We start from the raw sequence: 13,372 nt of genomic DNA on the forward strand, positions 1-13,372 counted from the left end.
ATATAAACGTATGAAAAGCCAACTATTTGTTTCCATTAGTAATCCTAACAATATGGTAACCTCTCCTTTCGTTTATCATTAATTTTATAATACAAAATTAAATTTACTTTCAATAAAAAAAAAAAAAAAAAAAAACGTTTTTCACTTGACTAAACAAATATAACTCATACTAAACCAAAAATGCTCTTAGCAAAAAGCTCATAAAGCAAAACCCATAAAAGCAGTAACAGGACGAGGTAACGTTAGCAAAAGAAGAACGAAGAAGAAGAAGAAGAAGACGATGATGTAAACAAAGAAAAAACTATAGTAAAAATCATTCAATTGAAAAATTTCTCTGTTGGGACATACAATATGATTAGCTAACATGAAGTCAATGTGAAGGCGAATTACAAAAAGAGTATAGACCTCTTCAGAGAGGACAAGGTGGGGGCTGCAACTGTGGCGAAAGGCTGTGAAAGACATTTACGAGCGCTTGAATTTGACAGATTTCTTTTATTAAAGCGACAGATACTATGAAAGCGACGAAAGCAAGCGCTCGAGCATATTAAATTCAATTGTATACGAGCGTGTGTGTGTGAGTGTGTAGATGTGTGTGTGTGTGAATATTGTGGAAAAATTTAATAAAAACAAACCGCAATAGAAACAAGACGAGACGCGACGATGAGATATAAAAACCAAATCACATAAAGACGTCATAAAGCACGTTGCGCACTTGAGCGCATTTCACCACACTGCCACAGCAGGCTAAAGAACACCCTATACAGCACTGGGTCATCAAAATGGCGAAGACAAAATGCTCACAGCAGCGATTTCGATTTGCTATCAATGCTACGCAAACAAAAAGTAAAAGCTTCAGGAAAAACAAAGCAGTTCTCAACACTTTTGCATTACGCGCTGCGTATCAATCAACACTAACAGAAGGGATGCCCAATGAGGGCGAAAGAGAGAGCGAGCGAGAGACATAGGTAGAATGTGTGCAAAAGAGACGAGCATAACGTGCCTAATTAATGAAATAATTAACTTGCAACTTTTACTTTTTGCTTAAGTGCTTTTCTAGCACTTTACTCATACCTCACACGCACACACATGCACAGTCACTGACACACATACACACCTATTCTTACATGTGTATTCGCACGCAAACAATTAATTTCATCAGCAACAATAGAGAGAAGCCAAAAAAACAAACAAACAAAAAATACATAGAGCGGAGTAAAGGAAATTAGGCAAAAACAAATTCGTAGCATATTTCGGGGCACGGACCAGGATAAACAATAAAGTCAAGGTCCTCGCTCATTCATTCAGTGTAGCCGAATCAAAGTTGCCTTCAGCTTAATTTAGCTTAGCACACAAAATGCTTTTGAAGTTTTCTCCAACACTTTTTCTGTGTCCGCAAAACTAAATAAGCTCGACTAAGATTTTGAGCAGCTTATTGAAATACTAAGAATAAAGACTTAAAGAAAAGTCAATGCCAAGAGTATATAAAAAATATTTACATGCTTTACATGCATGATAAAATATAATGAATGAATAACATATAATTTCATTATATTTCTAATACAAATGCCATAAACTGAAATTGTTTTTTAGTATTTTTTAGATACTAAACATTTTTGAAAATAATTTTAAAGTGAATTCAAATTAAATATTTAAGCTTTGGATTCGCTCAATCGAACTTAATCAATCATTTGCAGTGACCCATCAATAAAGTTAGAGCATACGAAAAGTCACTCGGGACGAAATCCCTTAGCAAGCAAAAAGATGAAGATGCCTGAACAAAAGAGAAAGAAATAAGCAAAAGCTTGATGAGTGCGTCAGCATAAGCAGTTAGACGTGCAGACACACACACATACACGCACACACAAAACACGAACAAGAACAAAGCAAGAGCAGCAAATAAATCAACAAATCAAAGAACTTAACTAAGAAAAAAAAAAACAACTCACGACGCGACGCAGGCGAGCCGAATACAATGAATTAACCAATGTATACATAGGTTAGTTAGAGAGCGACATAGAGAGAGGAGCGAGCGAGAGCGAGAGTGAGAGCGAGAGTGGGAGTAAAACATGTGTAGACGAGCAACATACAATACAGTTGTGGCAGGGCAAAGAGCTCAGTGCTCAAATAGATAACGGTACACACGAAGTCTGAGCAAAGTCAACAATGGCAAGCAAAACAAAAGAAACCCTTTAATGCAAATTGCGAGAGGTGTTTTGAGCAAAATATTGTTGCTATTTGCATGGCCTTAGCTGTGCATATAATTACCTATGTGTGAGTGCGACTCTATGCGAGTGTGAGTGTGTGTGTGTGTATGAGCGATTGAAGCAGAGCAAGCAAACTGACAGCGAGGCCTGAGTGATTAACAGTGCTGGAGACGCTGGCGATGACGAGAGAATTCCGCCATCACAAGGAGCTAGATGAGAAGAGAACGAGGAAGACAGGCAGTCAGGCAGGCAGGCTGCAAGCCAGCCCCTGACAATTATGCGGATTAGCCACAATGGCGGCTGACTGCGGGGCCCCCAGTCAACAACCCGGGGAACTGGCTCAAAGTTTCGGCAACGATTTGCGGCGCCTCGGCAATTAGTCAAAAGCAGTTAACACGCCCTTAATGCGAACGCGCTGCGTCAAAAAGTGTCTCTGGCGCATAATTTATTGCCCAGCACTTAACAATCTAATATAGCGTGTTAAATTTAATATAATTATAGTATACTAATGTACATATTTGATTCTCAATTGAAAGCAGTTAAACCAAGAGCGTGGAGAGTGAGAGAAGTTGAGATTTTCTATACTTATTTATTTATACATATACACATACACAAATATGCTAAATATGTTTACTTACCCACTGAAAAATCCTCTGCAATTCAATATTGTTTGATAATTTATATATAATACGTATTAAATATACACAAATCACTTTCAATCATTTTATTTTTGGCAGCAGAAAAAAATAACACAAAGCTCAACTCAACGATATTTAAGAACAGCTACTGCGTAATGGCTTTTGCTCAGTGAGGCACTGATCACGACTGAGGTGAAGTTTGGAGTGTGATTACACCACCACAACTACTCAAACAACTTATTCACCAGAGCGCCTGCATATGCTCTCTCCCTCTCACTCTACAGGTAAAGAGAGCACATTTGATATGCAAAGATTCATTCTCTTTGGTTAAGCTTGAGTTTTTTGCTCTTGAAGGCTTAAAGAGAGAACTTGCTTGAGCCTTAGAATATTTATATGTGTGTATGTATATAAGTATGCATAATAATTGGCATGTTAATGAATCAAGAAAAGAATAGAATCTTCAAAATAATATTGTCTGCTGAGGTGAGCTTTCATTTGAGTGAGCTCGTACATATACATATGAAGCCAATTTCTCTTATTCTACCATTTATTCACATCACCAGCATCATACCCATCATTGCAATATGCATCATGATAAGAGACTCAATATTACTCAATCATTCACTTGCACAATCTCTGTCTCTTTCGCTCAACAGTAAACGTGACATCAAAGCAAAGAAATCATAAAATTGCTTTAGTTTGCCTGCTCTTTGGTTAAATTTGAGTTTTTTTTCTTTTGCTATTTACTACGTTCAAATTTGTTTGCCCATTTCTGAGTGGGTAAAGGGTATGCTTGCTGCTATATAAATAATTTAGGTGTTGAATATGTAAATTGTATAAGAAAAACTTAACTCGTCAGAAATATATACTAGCTACCAAATTTAATACAGACTAACTATGTACATAAAATTGACTACATTTCCATAGTCCCAGAGTATTTCGTAGTCGGGTACAACCAACACACTCGCTTATTACTTTGGCATATTGGCATAAGGAATAGGCTTTCACCTCCAATTATAGAAATGTGTTTAAAATCAAAAGGGAAATTGTAATGGGAAACGCTTTTCCGCTACCTGCATCGCGGAGTTGTATGTGTGTGTGGGTGTGTGTGGAAGGGGGCTGGAACAAGGTATGTGAAAAGTGCATTGCAAATCGCGAACTGCTCTCTTTGCTCGCACTCTTGCATATCAATTAACCCACTTTGCCAGAGAGTCGAACCAATTTCCCTGCTCCAGCATTGCACAACCAAATAAAACCCCAAAGCTGCGCACAGAAAAAAATGATTGGGTGGGCGGGGGTGTTGAATGAAAAGAAAATCGTTAACCATTTGGTAGCCGCTGCTCATTGCCAATTAAGTTTAATTGGCCGGCAGGCTAAATGGCCTCAAGCCAAACTACTTCAAATATGCATACAAAGTGGACGCAGGAAATCACAAAAATTCCTTGCCATGCGCCCACTCCCCCGCCCCCCTTCCCCCTCACTCCTGGCCAGGCCCAAAAATAGGCCCATTTAACAATCAATTTACTTCACAATAATATGGCTTTTGTCGACCGACTCTGGCCCATCGACCCGACCAGGCGCATGGAGTAAGCCAAGGCGCGTTGCACATAAATTCATAAATGCTGTTGCCACATTTCGTTGCATATTCATGCAATTATTGAGTGGCCAGCCGATGTGATTCGGCTCCGGCTTCTCCGATTTTGATTCCGATTGCGTTTCCTATTTTAATTGGACTGATTTAGATACACCAACAGCATGTTTTGTGGCCATGTTTCTGTTGCATGCTTCTCGAGTGCTGCAAGTGTGGCAGTTGCCAATTACCAATTTTCCGTTGCCAATTGCCAATTGAAATTTTAAGCGAGCCCATTCGATTGCCGTTATGAGTAAATCAATTGATTTACTACGTCTCCTTCAACTAGTTGGGTCAAAGCCACGAATGAGCTCTAAAATAAAATGAGCGATTTCTTATAAATGTATATTTTATGAATTAAATAGGCATATTTTCATAAAAAATAATTTGTGTAATACAAAAGATAAAGACAACATTTTCTAGAGATTTTGAATATATGTACATATATTAAAAACATTAATTTAATCACGCTGTAATTGAATTGAATTTTTAATTTACTTTTATATACAAATTTTTTAAATATCTTTAATTTAATTATTTTGGTGGAATTTAAATTTTTACTTAAGAGATTTATATATTAATTTATAATTTATTTATTAAATTATAATTTAATTATTCATTTATAATTTATTTATTGATTTTTGTTTATTTAATCTTGGCTTAAAACTGTTATTAAAAGATTTTCATGTGTAAAGATTAATATAAAATCATTAATCCTTCGGAATTCCACTTTAAAACCGAATTTTTTGTTTATATTATAGAATTCTTTTTATAACTAAAACTCTTTAATATATAAAAATATTTAAAAAAAAATATATATTATTTTTTCTAAATATATTTTTGTGCCAAATTAATACTCACCTGCATTTATTTATCTAAGATTTCCTCAAAGTATTTTCAGGTGTAGGTCTTTAAGTTGACGCAAGCTCTCTAAATTCCCATTTAGTTGACTTGAGTCACGTTCGCATTTCGTGCAATTGGTGGGCTCTCTGCGGCTAGCACACACACACACACACACACACATTGGAGTACAAATACACGTCACTTGCAACAAATAAAGCAATGCAAAGCAAAGCAAAGAGTGGAGAGGACACACATTCTTACTTAATATAACAGAAGTATATGCACATGGATTTACCCGTTGCAAAAAATCAAATATCCGTGCATATATCATATGTGTGACAGCTATACATATATATGTATTTATATATACGATTCGTCCTATGCTGCGTATACGTATTGTCACGTGGTCACGTAGCGCATACGCACCGTTGCCAGTTGGCCGTTAGAAACTCAATGTTTGCATTTGACAACAGCTCGTTTTTTTTAATAAATGAAAAAAATACTGCAGAATACTTGTAGACATTTCAAAATATATAAAAGTGATAATAAATATATATGTACATATATATGGATATACAAGATGAATCACATTTGACACACAATATTCAATATTCATTTGATCCTTGTTTAAACAATTTACTTAAGTACTTAGCTAGCACAATAAACGCATTCAGTATCAGACCCAAATGAAACAGAAATCCGGAAATCGAGCCGAGCAGATCTTCGCTAGATCTAGGCATTCAGCTGCTCGCCCTTCTGCAGCAGGCCGTAAAAAATGGAGTCCGGCTGCTGTTGCAACTGCCTCGGATTGCCGTCCTCAACGATGCGTCCCTCCTGCATCACTATAATGCGCTCATAATCCAGAATGGTGCTCAGGCGATGCTGTAAATAAAGAAAGCAGAGATGATGATGATGATGATGACGATAGACTGAGCAGGGAGTAAGGCACAGCTCAGCTCAGCTCAGCTCAACTCACGGCAATGGTTATAATTGTTCGACCCTGGAAGGCCTTGTCGGCCGCCTTGAGCAGCGCCCGCTCCGTGCTGCTGTCCAATGTACTTGTTGCTTCATCCAGCACCAGGCAGGCGGAGCCACGCAGTATGGCACGTGCCAGGCAGAGCAATTGCCGATGGCCGGCACTGAAGCTGATGCCGCCATCAGAGATTTCCGTGTCTGCGGGACAGAGGTGAGCGCAGGTGCGGGCAGAGCAGAGTCAGTGTGTACGGAGCATAAAAAAAGACGAGAATAACGGATTTTAGTGCGTAATTAAAGTTGTATTTAATAAGCGTGACGTTATGGCCGACTGGCTAAGCACGCTCTTAAGCCTTAATGAGGCGTATTAAGCGAGGCTGCGAGCACGGCTCCAATATGGAAAAATGTGAGAGCGTGGGTCATGTGTGTGTGCATGTCGATATATGTGTGCATGTGTGTTTATATGAAGCGGGAGGTGAAAGTGTATGTACCAGCCTATGTTAAAGACAAAGGTTTTTTTTTTTGACTTGACGAACGATTAGCTTGAGAACAAGTGGTAGTCCTTGTATCTACCTATACGCCCCCGGGGAACGTCGGTATACCCAGATGACGCTATAGCCATAAGTTTATCTGGGAACCAGAAATTTCATTGCAATAACCGTAAGGACGTTAAAGGCGGAGTTCTTATAACCAAATCTTACTGTATTTAAATACACATATATTAAAATTTCGAAGCTTATACAATACATATACACTCATAGCTATAGAGCATATGAACATAGTAAATAAAGCTTAAAGGCTGAACGAGCCTTAAGAACTACGAGCTGAGTCGAGTTCTTACAAAGTTCGTAACAAAATCATAATTCATATATTATATAATATATTTTACTGATTTGAGTAGCACATTATATAAACTTATACGGTAGAATCTGGTTACAATAGCTCCGCTTATAGCGTCCGTTCGGCTATTGTGACGAAAGTCTGGTAGCTAGAAAAACCCTTGCGAGTAAACTTCTACGGTTATAGCGTCTTCCACATATAACGTAGCGACGGTCTCTTGATTATCATTATCATTATCATCATGCACACTTTTATGAACCTTCGCTCTCTAATGTCTCTTTATTTTTTTAACAGTGCTTTAACAGTTGGATAGACACAGGTGAGCGCAGGATTTTTACCATATTGATGATTATCTGATACCATTTAAGCGAGTTCTTCATCTAAATTAGTTTGCAGCTTCATAGATGCCACACTAAAGTGAATTCCACACCAGTATACTTAATAAACTAGACAACTGCACAGATGCAGCATCCACAGGCAGACGTACGCCACATGTGAGCCAATCAACACAAGGAATCAAACATGCATGAATGTTTTCAAATGTTTTCAAATGTTTTCTTCTATTATTATTTTTTTTTTAGCAAAAATCAAACAGACAAGAGACAGTCGAAAATCGAGGGATGAAGTTTTGGAGGGGGATACGCATTCGAGTTTGCGTTGAAAAGCTGGCGAGGCGGCCAAGCCAAACGTCATGTTTGCTGCCAAAAATAAGCATGATTTTTTCATAAGGCCAACTCAGCTGAGCGGAATCGGAGTTGGAGTTGGAGTCGGTGAGAGGCAGCGCAAAGAGCTGACAGTGGCTGTTGTTGGCATTGTTTGCTACAACAACAGCAACAACATATAACAAATGGAGCAAATTGTGAAAAGTAGCGGCACTTACCCAAACCCTGCGGCAGCTGCACATTGACAAACTCCTTGAGCTGCGCCAATTCGAGACAATTCCACAATTGCAAATCGGAGTAATAGCAGCGCGGATCGAGATTTTCACGTATTGTTGCATTAAACAAATGCACATCCTGTGGTATTATCGACAATCTCGTTCGCAGCTCGTCTGGCCGGATTCGCTGGATGTCCACATTATCGATGCGAATGTGCCCATTTGTCGTCTCCAGCACACCGAACAGGGACAGAGCCAGCGAGGATTTGCCACTGCCCGTGCGGCCACAGATGCCAATCTGCAAACAGAGCAATCAAACAGAGATTGTAACTATATATATGTATATGTATGTTTATACATATGTTATAGAGATATAGCTGAGTATATATATCAATTGATTGGGCAAGTCAAAGACGACGGGAGTTGATTGACTCTGCTTCAATTCTAGATCACGCACATAAATAAAAGTTGTCTTAACTAAACTAACTAAAAACTTGAAGTTTACTCAAGCTAAATCGCTAAAAAAAATAAATGTTAAAATCTATAATTTATTTCAACATTTTTTTGTAGACAAAAACTTCAAAGTCAGATTTACTTAGTTTCTTTTTTTAAGAGAAATTATAAAATATATTTATTTACAGCTTAGCCCACCGCTACCTTATTGATAGCTTAATCTAAACAGAATTACTTAGTTTCAAAAAAAATATATAACCTAATGGAATTTTTTGTGAAATATTTTATATATATTTATATAGATTTTACATTTTATTAATTCTCGGAAATCCAGTCAGTTTATATTAAAACTGTATAAAACGTATTCAAAAAAAAAAAATATATATTTATATTCAAAAAACTATAATATTTACAATTTTATTTTAATTTTCTTTTCTTTTTCATTTGAAATAATTCTACATATGTACATAAACCCTAATATCTAATAGCGTTGCATATAGCATATATATAGTATGTATGTATATAATAAATGTCAGTTCATTAAATTTAAATATGTTTTTTTGATGATAGCTCTACAGTGATTTATATTTTTTAAACAAAATTCTTATTATATAAATTAAATCTTTTTTTTTTTTTTTTGTACATAATTTTTTTTTAATATACCCTTAACTCATTTAAAATGGGAAATCAGTATATGCTTTTTTTTTTAAATATATGTAATAGGCAGAAGGAGCAATATGTTTTTTCAATCAGGGCGATAAGCTAAGTCGATTTTGCGTCGTCCGCCTGCTTGGCCCTTCATCCTATAAGACCTAATATATCCTATTTTAGTCCTGTCCATCGATAATCAGATAGGTATACATATATGTATGTAAATACACACATACATATATACGACCCTTAGTTGCTTCAACGCACTTTGACTAACGTTGGCTTTAACCGCCTCAAGCCTCACACACGATTTGCTCTGGTAGACCCAGCGAGCTCCTCCATAATGATAGTGGATGTATCTCTCTCTAACGACAGATGCAAGTAGTTGCTGACTTTTCAAACAGTTATTGACTTTTTGCAAATGTCTGACCATTTCAGACGAGAATGCAGAATGTCGAATGCCGAATGGTGAATGTTGAATGGATTTGTGTGGCTTTGGTTAGTTTGCGGCCAAAGTGCACACTCAGTTCTCAATGGGCGCTGTATGAGCCACAGTTACAGTTTGTTGGGCTGCAAGAGATTGGCTTCTTGCATCTTTCATGCAATTCCATTGCCTACATATATATATTGTATATGTACAATATGTATGTACATGTATCATCGGTCTGTGATTTTTGTATGCCCTTCTGGAGCTTAAGTGTCTAAAGAATGCGTTTTGTTGTGCGACAGCCAATAGATATCGATGCAATCGAATCAATCAAAACAGTTTAAGCGTATTTTGATGTATTTATGGCTGTTCAGAGTTTAGCTTAAATGGGCTACTCTACATTTATCAGTAATCCATTTTCGTATTCTTAATATTTATGTGTGTATATATCGATTGTTATAGATTTTAGATAGGAATAAATATGTACTATATTCTAAGAGACTTTGCTTTGTCGTAAATTATTTGCACAGCTTCTTCACTTTCAACTTAAAATTGCGCTTTCGTTCTTCTTCTTCTGCTTAAGCCACTCACGATCATCGTACTCACGGCAACTATCGACAGCCTCGCAGCCATCGATATGGCTAAGTATCGATATATGTACAATGCACCTAACCATAGTGCTGTTCACTCTAATCTCTTATTGCCGTACTACAATATTGATAATTATGTATACTTATATATTAATATAATCCCCAATTCCATATACAAAAGTATATTTTTATTTAAGCAAAACTAAACTCGCTTCTCTTTACAGAGTATCTGCTCGTCGGCTACCCACAAACTGAATGCGAGTTGTTGGCCTAGTGCAAGCCTGTTTGGCTCTGACAATGTTTATTGTACTTACCCTTTGGCCTGCTGGTATCCTTAAGTTGAGGTGGCTGATAACGTTCTGCCTTTGCCCTTCATAACGTAGGCTCACATCTTCGAAGCTGATGTCGCCGCGCTGTGGCCAGGAAATCGGAACGCTTTGGTCTGCCGAGAACAAAATAAAAAAAAAGGGATAAATATATAAAATAAAAGACAACACATAAGCAAACAAAGAGCCTGGCGAATGCACTGAAGAACTGCAAACAAACGCTTGTATTAAATTTAGAGCCCGAATCGACAAAGCATGAAAATTGTGTGACCTTTTTGCTCAACTATATACAGAGAGAGAGAGAAAGTGGGAGAGTTTTTGCGCCCGCAACTGTCAGTTGAATATTTGAAAACTCGAAATGAAAGCCAAAAAATTAAACCAGCTAAGCAAAAAGTGATGAGGGCATCGGCAACGGCAAACAAAAACTTCATGAAAAGGGTCTTCCAGATCATGGCACGCACTCGAGTGCTTTTTAAAGTCAACTCTCGCAAACACTCCCAAGTAGGTTTTAACTGTGGTCGAACAGCTTAGCCCGAATAATAATACAAAGCGAACTAACAATTGAGCAAAGAATAGTTTAAATTTAAATTAATTTTAAAATAATTAATTTTAAATTTGATTTTAAATCAGAAGGACGACCATTAGCTTTAGATATACTTATTTAATATTTACAAAATAATATATAAATAAATTAAATATTTAATATAAATATATTGAATTGCTGATATAGTGAAATATTAATAAAATTATAAAATTTAACAAATAAATAAATTTAAAAAAAAATTGTAATAATAATAACCAAATATACTAAACTAAAATTCAACAAATAAATACATATTTATCAACAAAAAAGTTTATATTACGTAAATTTTTGTATTTTTTAATCACGAAAAATCGCTTTTTTAGCAAACATCGTTCAATATCCCGATGAACACACAGCAAATGTTCAGTCATCTAAGCAGGCCGGAAGTAGTTCCGTTCCAACAGTTGAATTCGTCTGGCTGTGGTCGGTACGACAAAAACTTTAATCGTAGCTGTGAAGTCAATTGGAAAAGGTCTACAAATCGGTGAAAAAAAAAAAAATTATTTTTCTCAAAATGGAGCAGCCCCCATTGCAAAATTCTTCCGGAATACTGCCAAGCACGTATTTCAAAGACGTGTTGGGCGCTAAGTACGTTGACGACCAATGGCATTATCTCTTGTCTTTACCAAGTGGATCGACCGTACTTATGCCATCTGAAGTGGCCAAGTTAGTATGCCCCCAGCTAATCATAAATTTCCTTGTGAATAAATGCAAAGTGGTGGATGGCCAAATCCAGATACCACCGCAGTACCAATGGGGTAAGCAGCTATATACATATGTAATTACAACTAATCTAATCTTATTTATTTGCAAAAATCTAAGTTGAATAGAGGCATGACCTAACTGCACCTAAGCTGTCTCAAGCAAAGAAACCCAAGAAATACCCACACAATATGCGATTAACTATGATTAAACTGTGCAACAAGAAACTCGTGTTGAATAATGTTAAAATAAAGGACTAAAGGAGAGATTTCCATTGTTTTAATACAAACAACAATTTCTGTTGGACAGTGTAAGTGTGTGGCCCAATCGGAGCAGATGTCATAAATCAATTGTTACTCAATGAGCCATATAATGGACATGGCTGCCATCTAGCAGGTGCACAAAGAGAGAGAGAGAGAGAGAGAGAGAGAGAGAGAGGGAGAGATAGACATAGAGCTGAATGCTGTTTGGTACTCACAAGTTTTGATACGCCTCGATGGCTCATTAGATAACGCGACCTTGTCGCCAAGTGCTGTCAGTGCCTTATCCTTAATCATGGACGTCCTTGCCGCTGTCGTCGCCAGCTGCCGCTTGTCAGCAACTGGCGCCGTGTGGAAGTTTAAGTGATTGCCATTGCCGGCTTTTGCTGCTGCTCCTGCTGCTGCTCCTGCTGCAGCTGCATTGCCTGCATTTAATTTATCAGCCGCTCGAGCTGAGTCGCCGGCAACATCAACGCCAGCTGACGTTGCGCCTGGGTAAACTTTGTCAACGTTAGTCGTGCAGTGCGACCTATCGACTTCATTGCTTATTTCCGTATCCTGCTGCTCCTGCTGCTGCTCCTGCTGCTGCTCTTGCTGCTCTTGCTCCTCCTGCTGTGTCTGCTGCGCATAGTGCGCAATGCGTTCGACCGAGCCCGCATACATCTCCATATCGGCCAAAAGTTTTACAACCCAATTAAGGTAAATCGGCACCAACAACGTGTAGTTTATGGCCAGGCCGACCAGCGAGGGCGTCGGCGTCAACTCCTTGGAGCTGGCGCCTTTATTGATGGCATAAGTTCCTGCCATCTCCTCCGTGGTCCTGCCACTTGCCAGCTCCGCCTCGGCCTCCTTCACATAGCTGCTGCAACTGACGCTTGCCGTTGCCAGTGCCGTTACGATGGCCACAAAAACAATGCAGCCACCCAGGTAATCCTGCAATAAACAGAGACAGTCAAAAAGCAAACGAGACCAAGTGAGCGAGAGAGAGACCGAGAGAGCAGCTAGCTCTCTCTCTCTGCTAGCATGATGCATGCTTGTTAGTGTTGGCATTTTGGTAAAGATTTTTTCCACATGACTTTTTAATCAGCCCGCGTGTGCGTGTTTGTGCTTTGCTATGCTCGCCCAGGGCATCCAGAAGAGCTTATTGGTTCTACGGAATGTCCATGTCTATGTCTATGAATATGATCCGAAGATTTTTTGAATATTCTCTTGAAATTCAAAGTCTATACTGAAGAGTTATTGGATGCATTCTACTGAAAGTCGGACAATTTTAATGATTTTTTTTTTAATTAATATCAACGACCATATAAGTGTATAGTAGGCAAAGAGTTCTTCTTATGGGGTAAAATTATAATTTAATCATCGTTTGATGGCCC

General features: G+C 37.8%; 1 protein-coding gene and 1 long non-coding RNA gene across 2 annotated transcripts in view; one reads left to right on the forward strand and one right to left on the reverse strand.

Annotated features, from left to right (window-relative positions):
- Window positions 1–6,002: 6,002 nt before the first annotated feature.
- Sur (Sulfonylurea receptor) overlaps window positions 6,003–13,372 on the reverse strand; it is a 63,299-nt gene continuing 55,929 nt past the window's right edge. The window contains exons 19-23 of the mRNA XM_089258625.1: window positions 12,215–12,929; window positions 10,440–10,567; window positions 8,008–8,302; window positions 6,292–6,488; window positions 6,003–6,197 (exon numbers count right to left, since the gene is read on the reverse strand). Coding sequence (XP_089114751.1) covers window positions 6,048–6,197; window positions 6,292–6,488; window positions 8,008–8,302; window positions 10,440–10,567; window positions 12,215–12,929 — 1,485 coding nt within the window. The 3' untranslated portion in view covers window positions 6,003–6,047. The remainder of the gene's footprint in view (window positions 6,198–6,291; window positions 6,489–8,007; window positions 8,303–10,439; window positions 10,568–12,214; window positions 12,930–13,372) is intronic.
- Window positions 11,392–12,002, forward strand: LOC149091755 (uncharacterized). Its single transcript, XR_016196618.1, has 2 exons — window positions 11,392–11,792; window positions 11,857–12,002. It is a non-coding gene; the product is annotated as an uncharacterized LOC149091755 (long non-coding RNA).

The sequence above is a fragment of the Drosophila navojoa genome, chromosome 3 (assembly GCF_054131105.1).
Source record: "Drosophila navojoa isolate 15081-1374.11 chromosome 3, UAZ_NAV_1.0, whole genome shotgun sequence".
Lineage (NCBI taxonomy): Eukaryota > Metazoa > Arthropoda > Insecta > Diptera > Drosophilidae > Drosophila > Drosophila navojoa.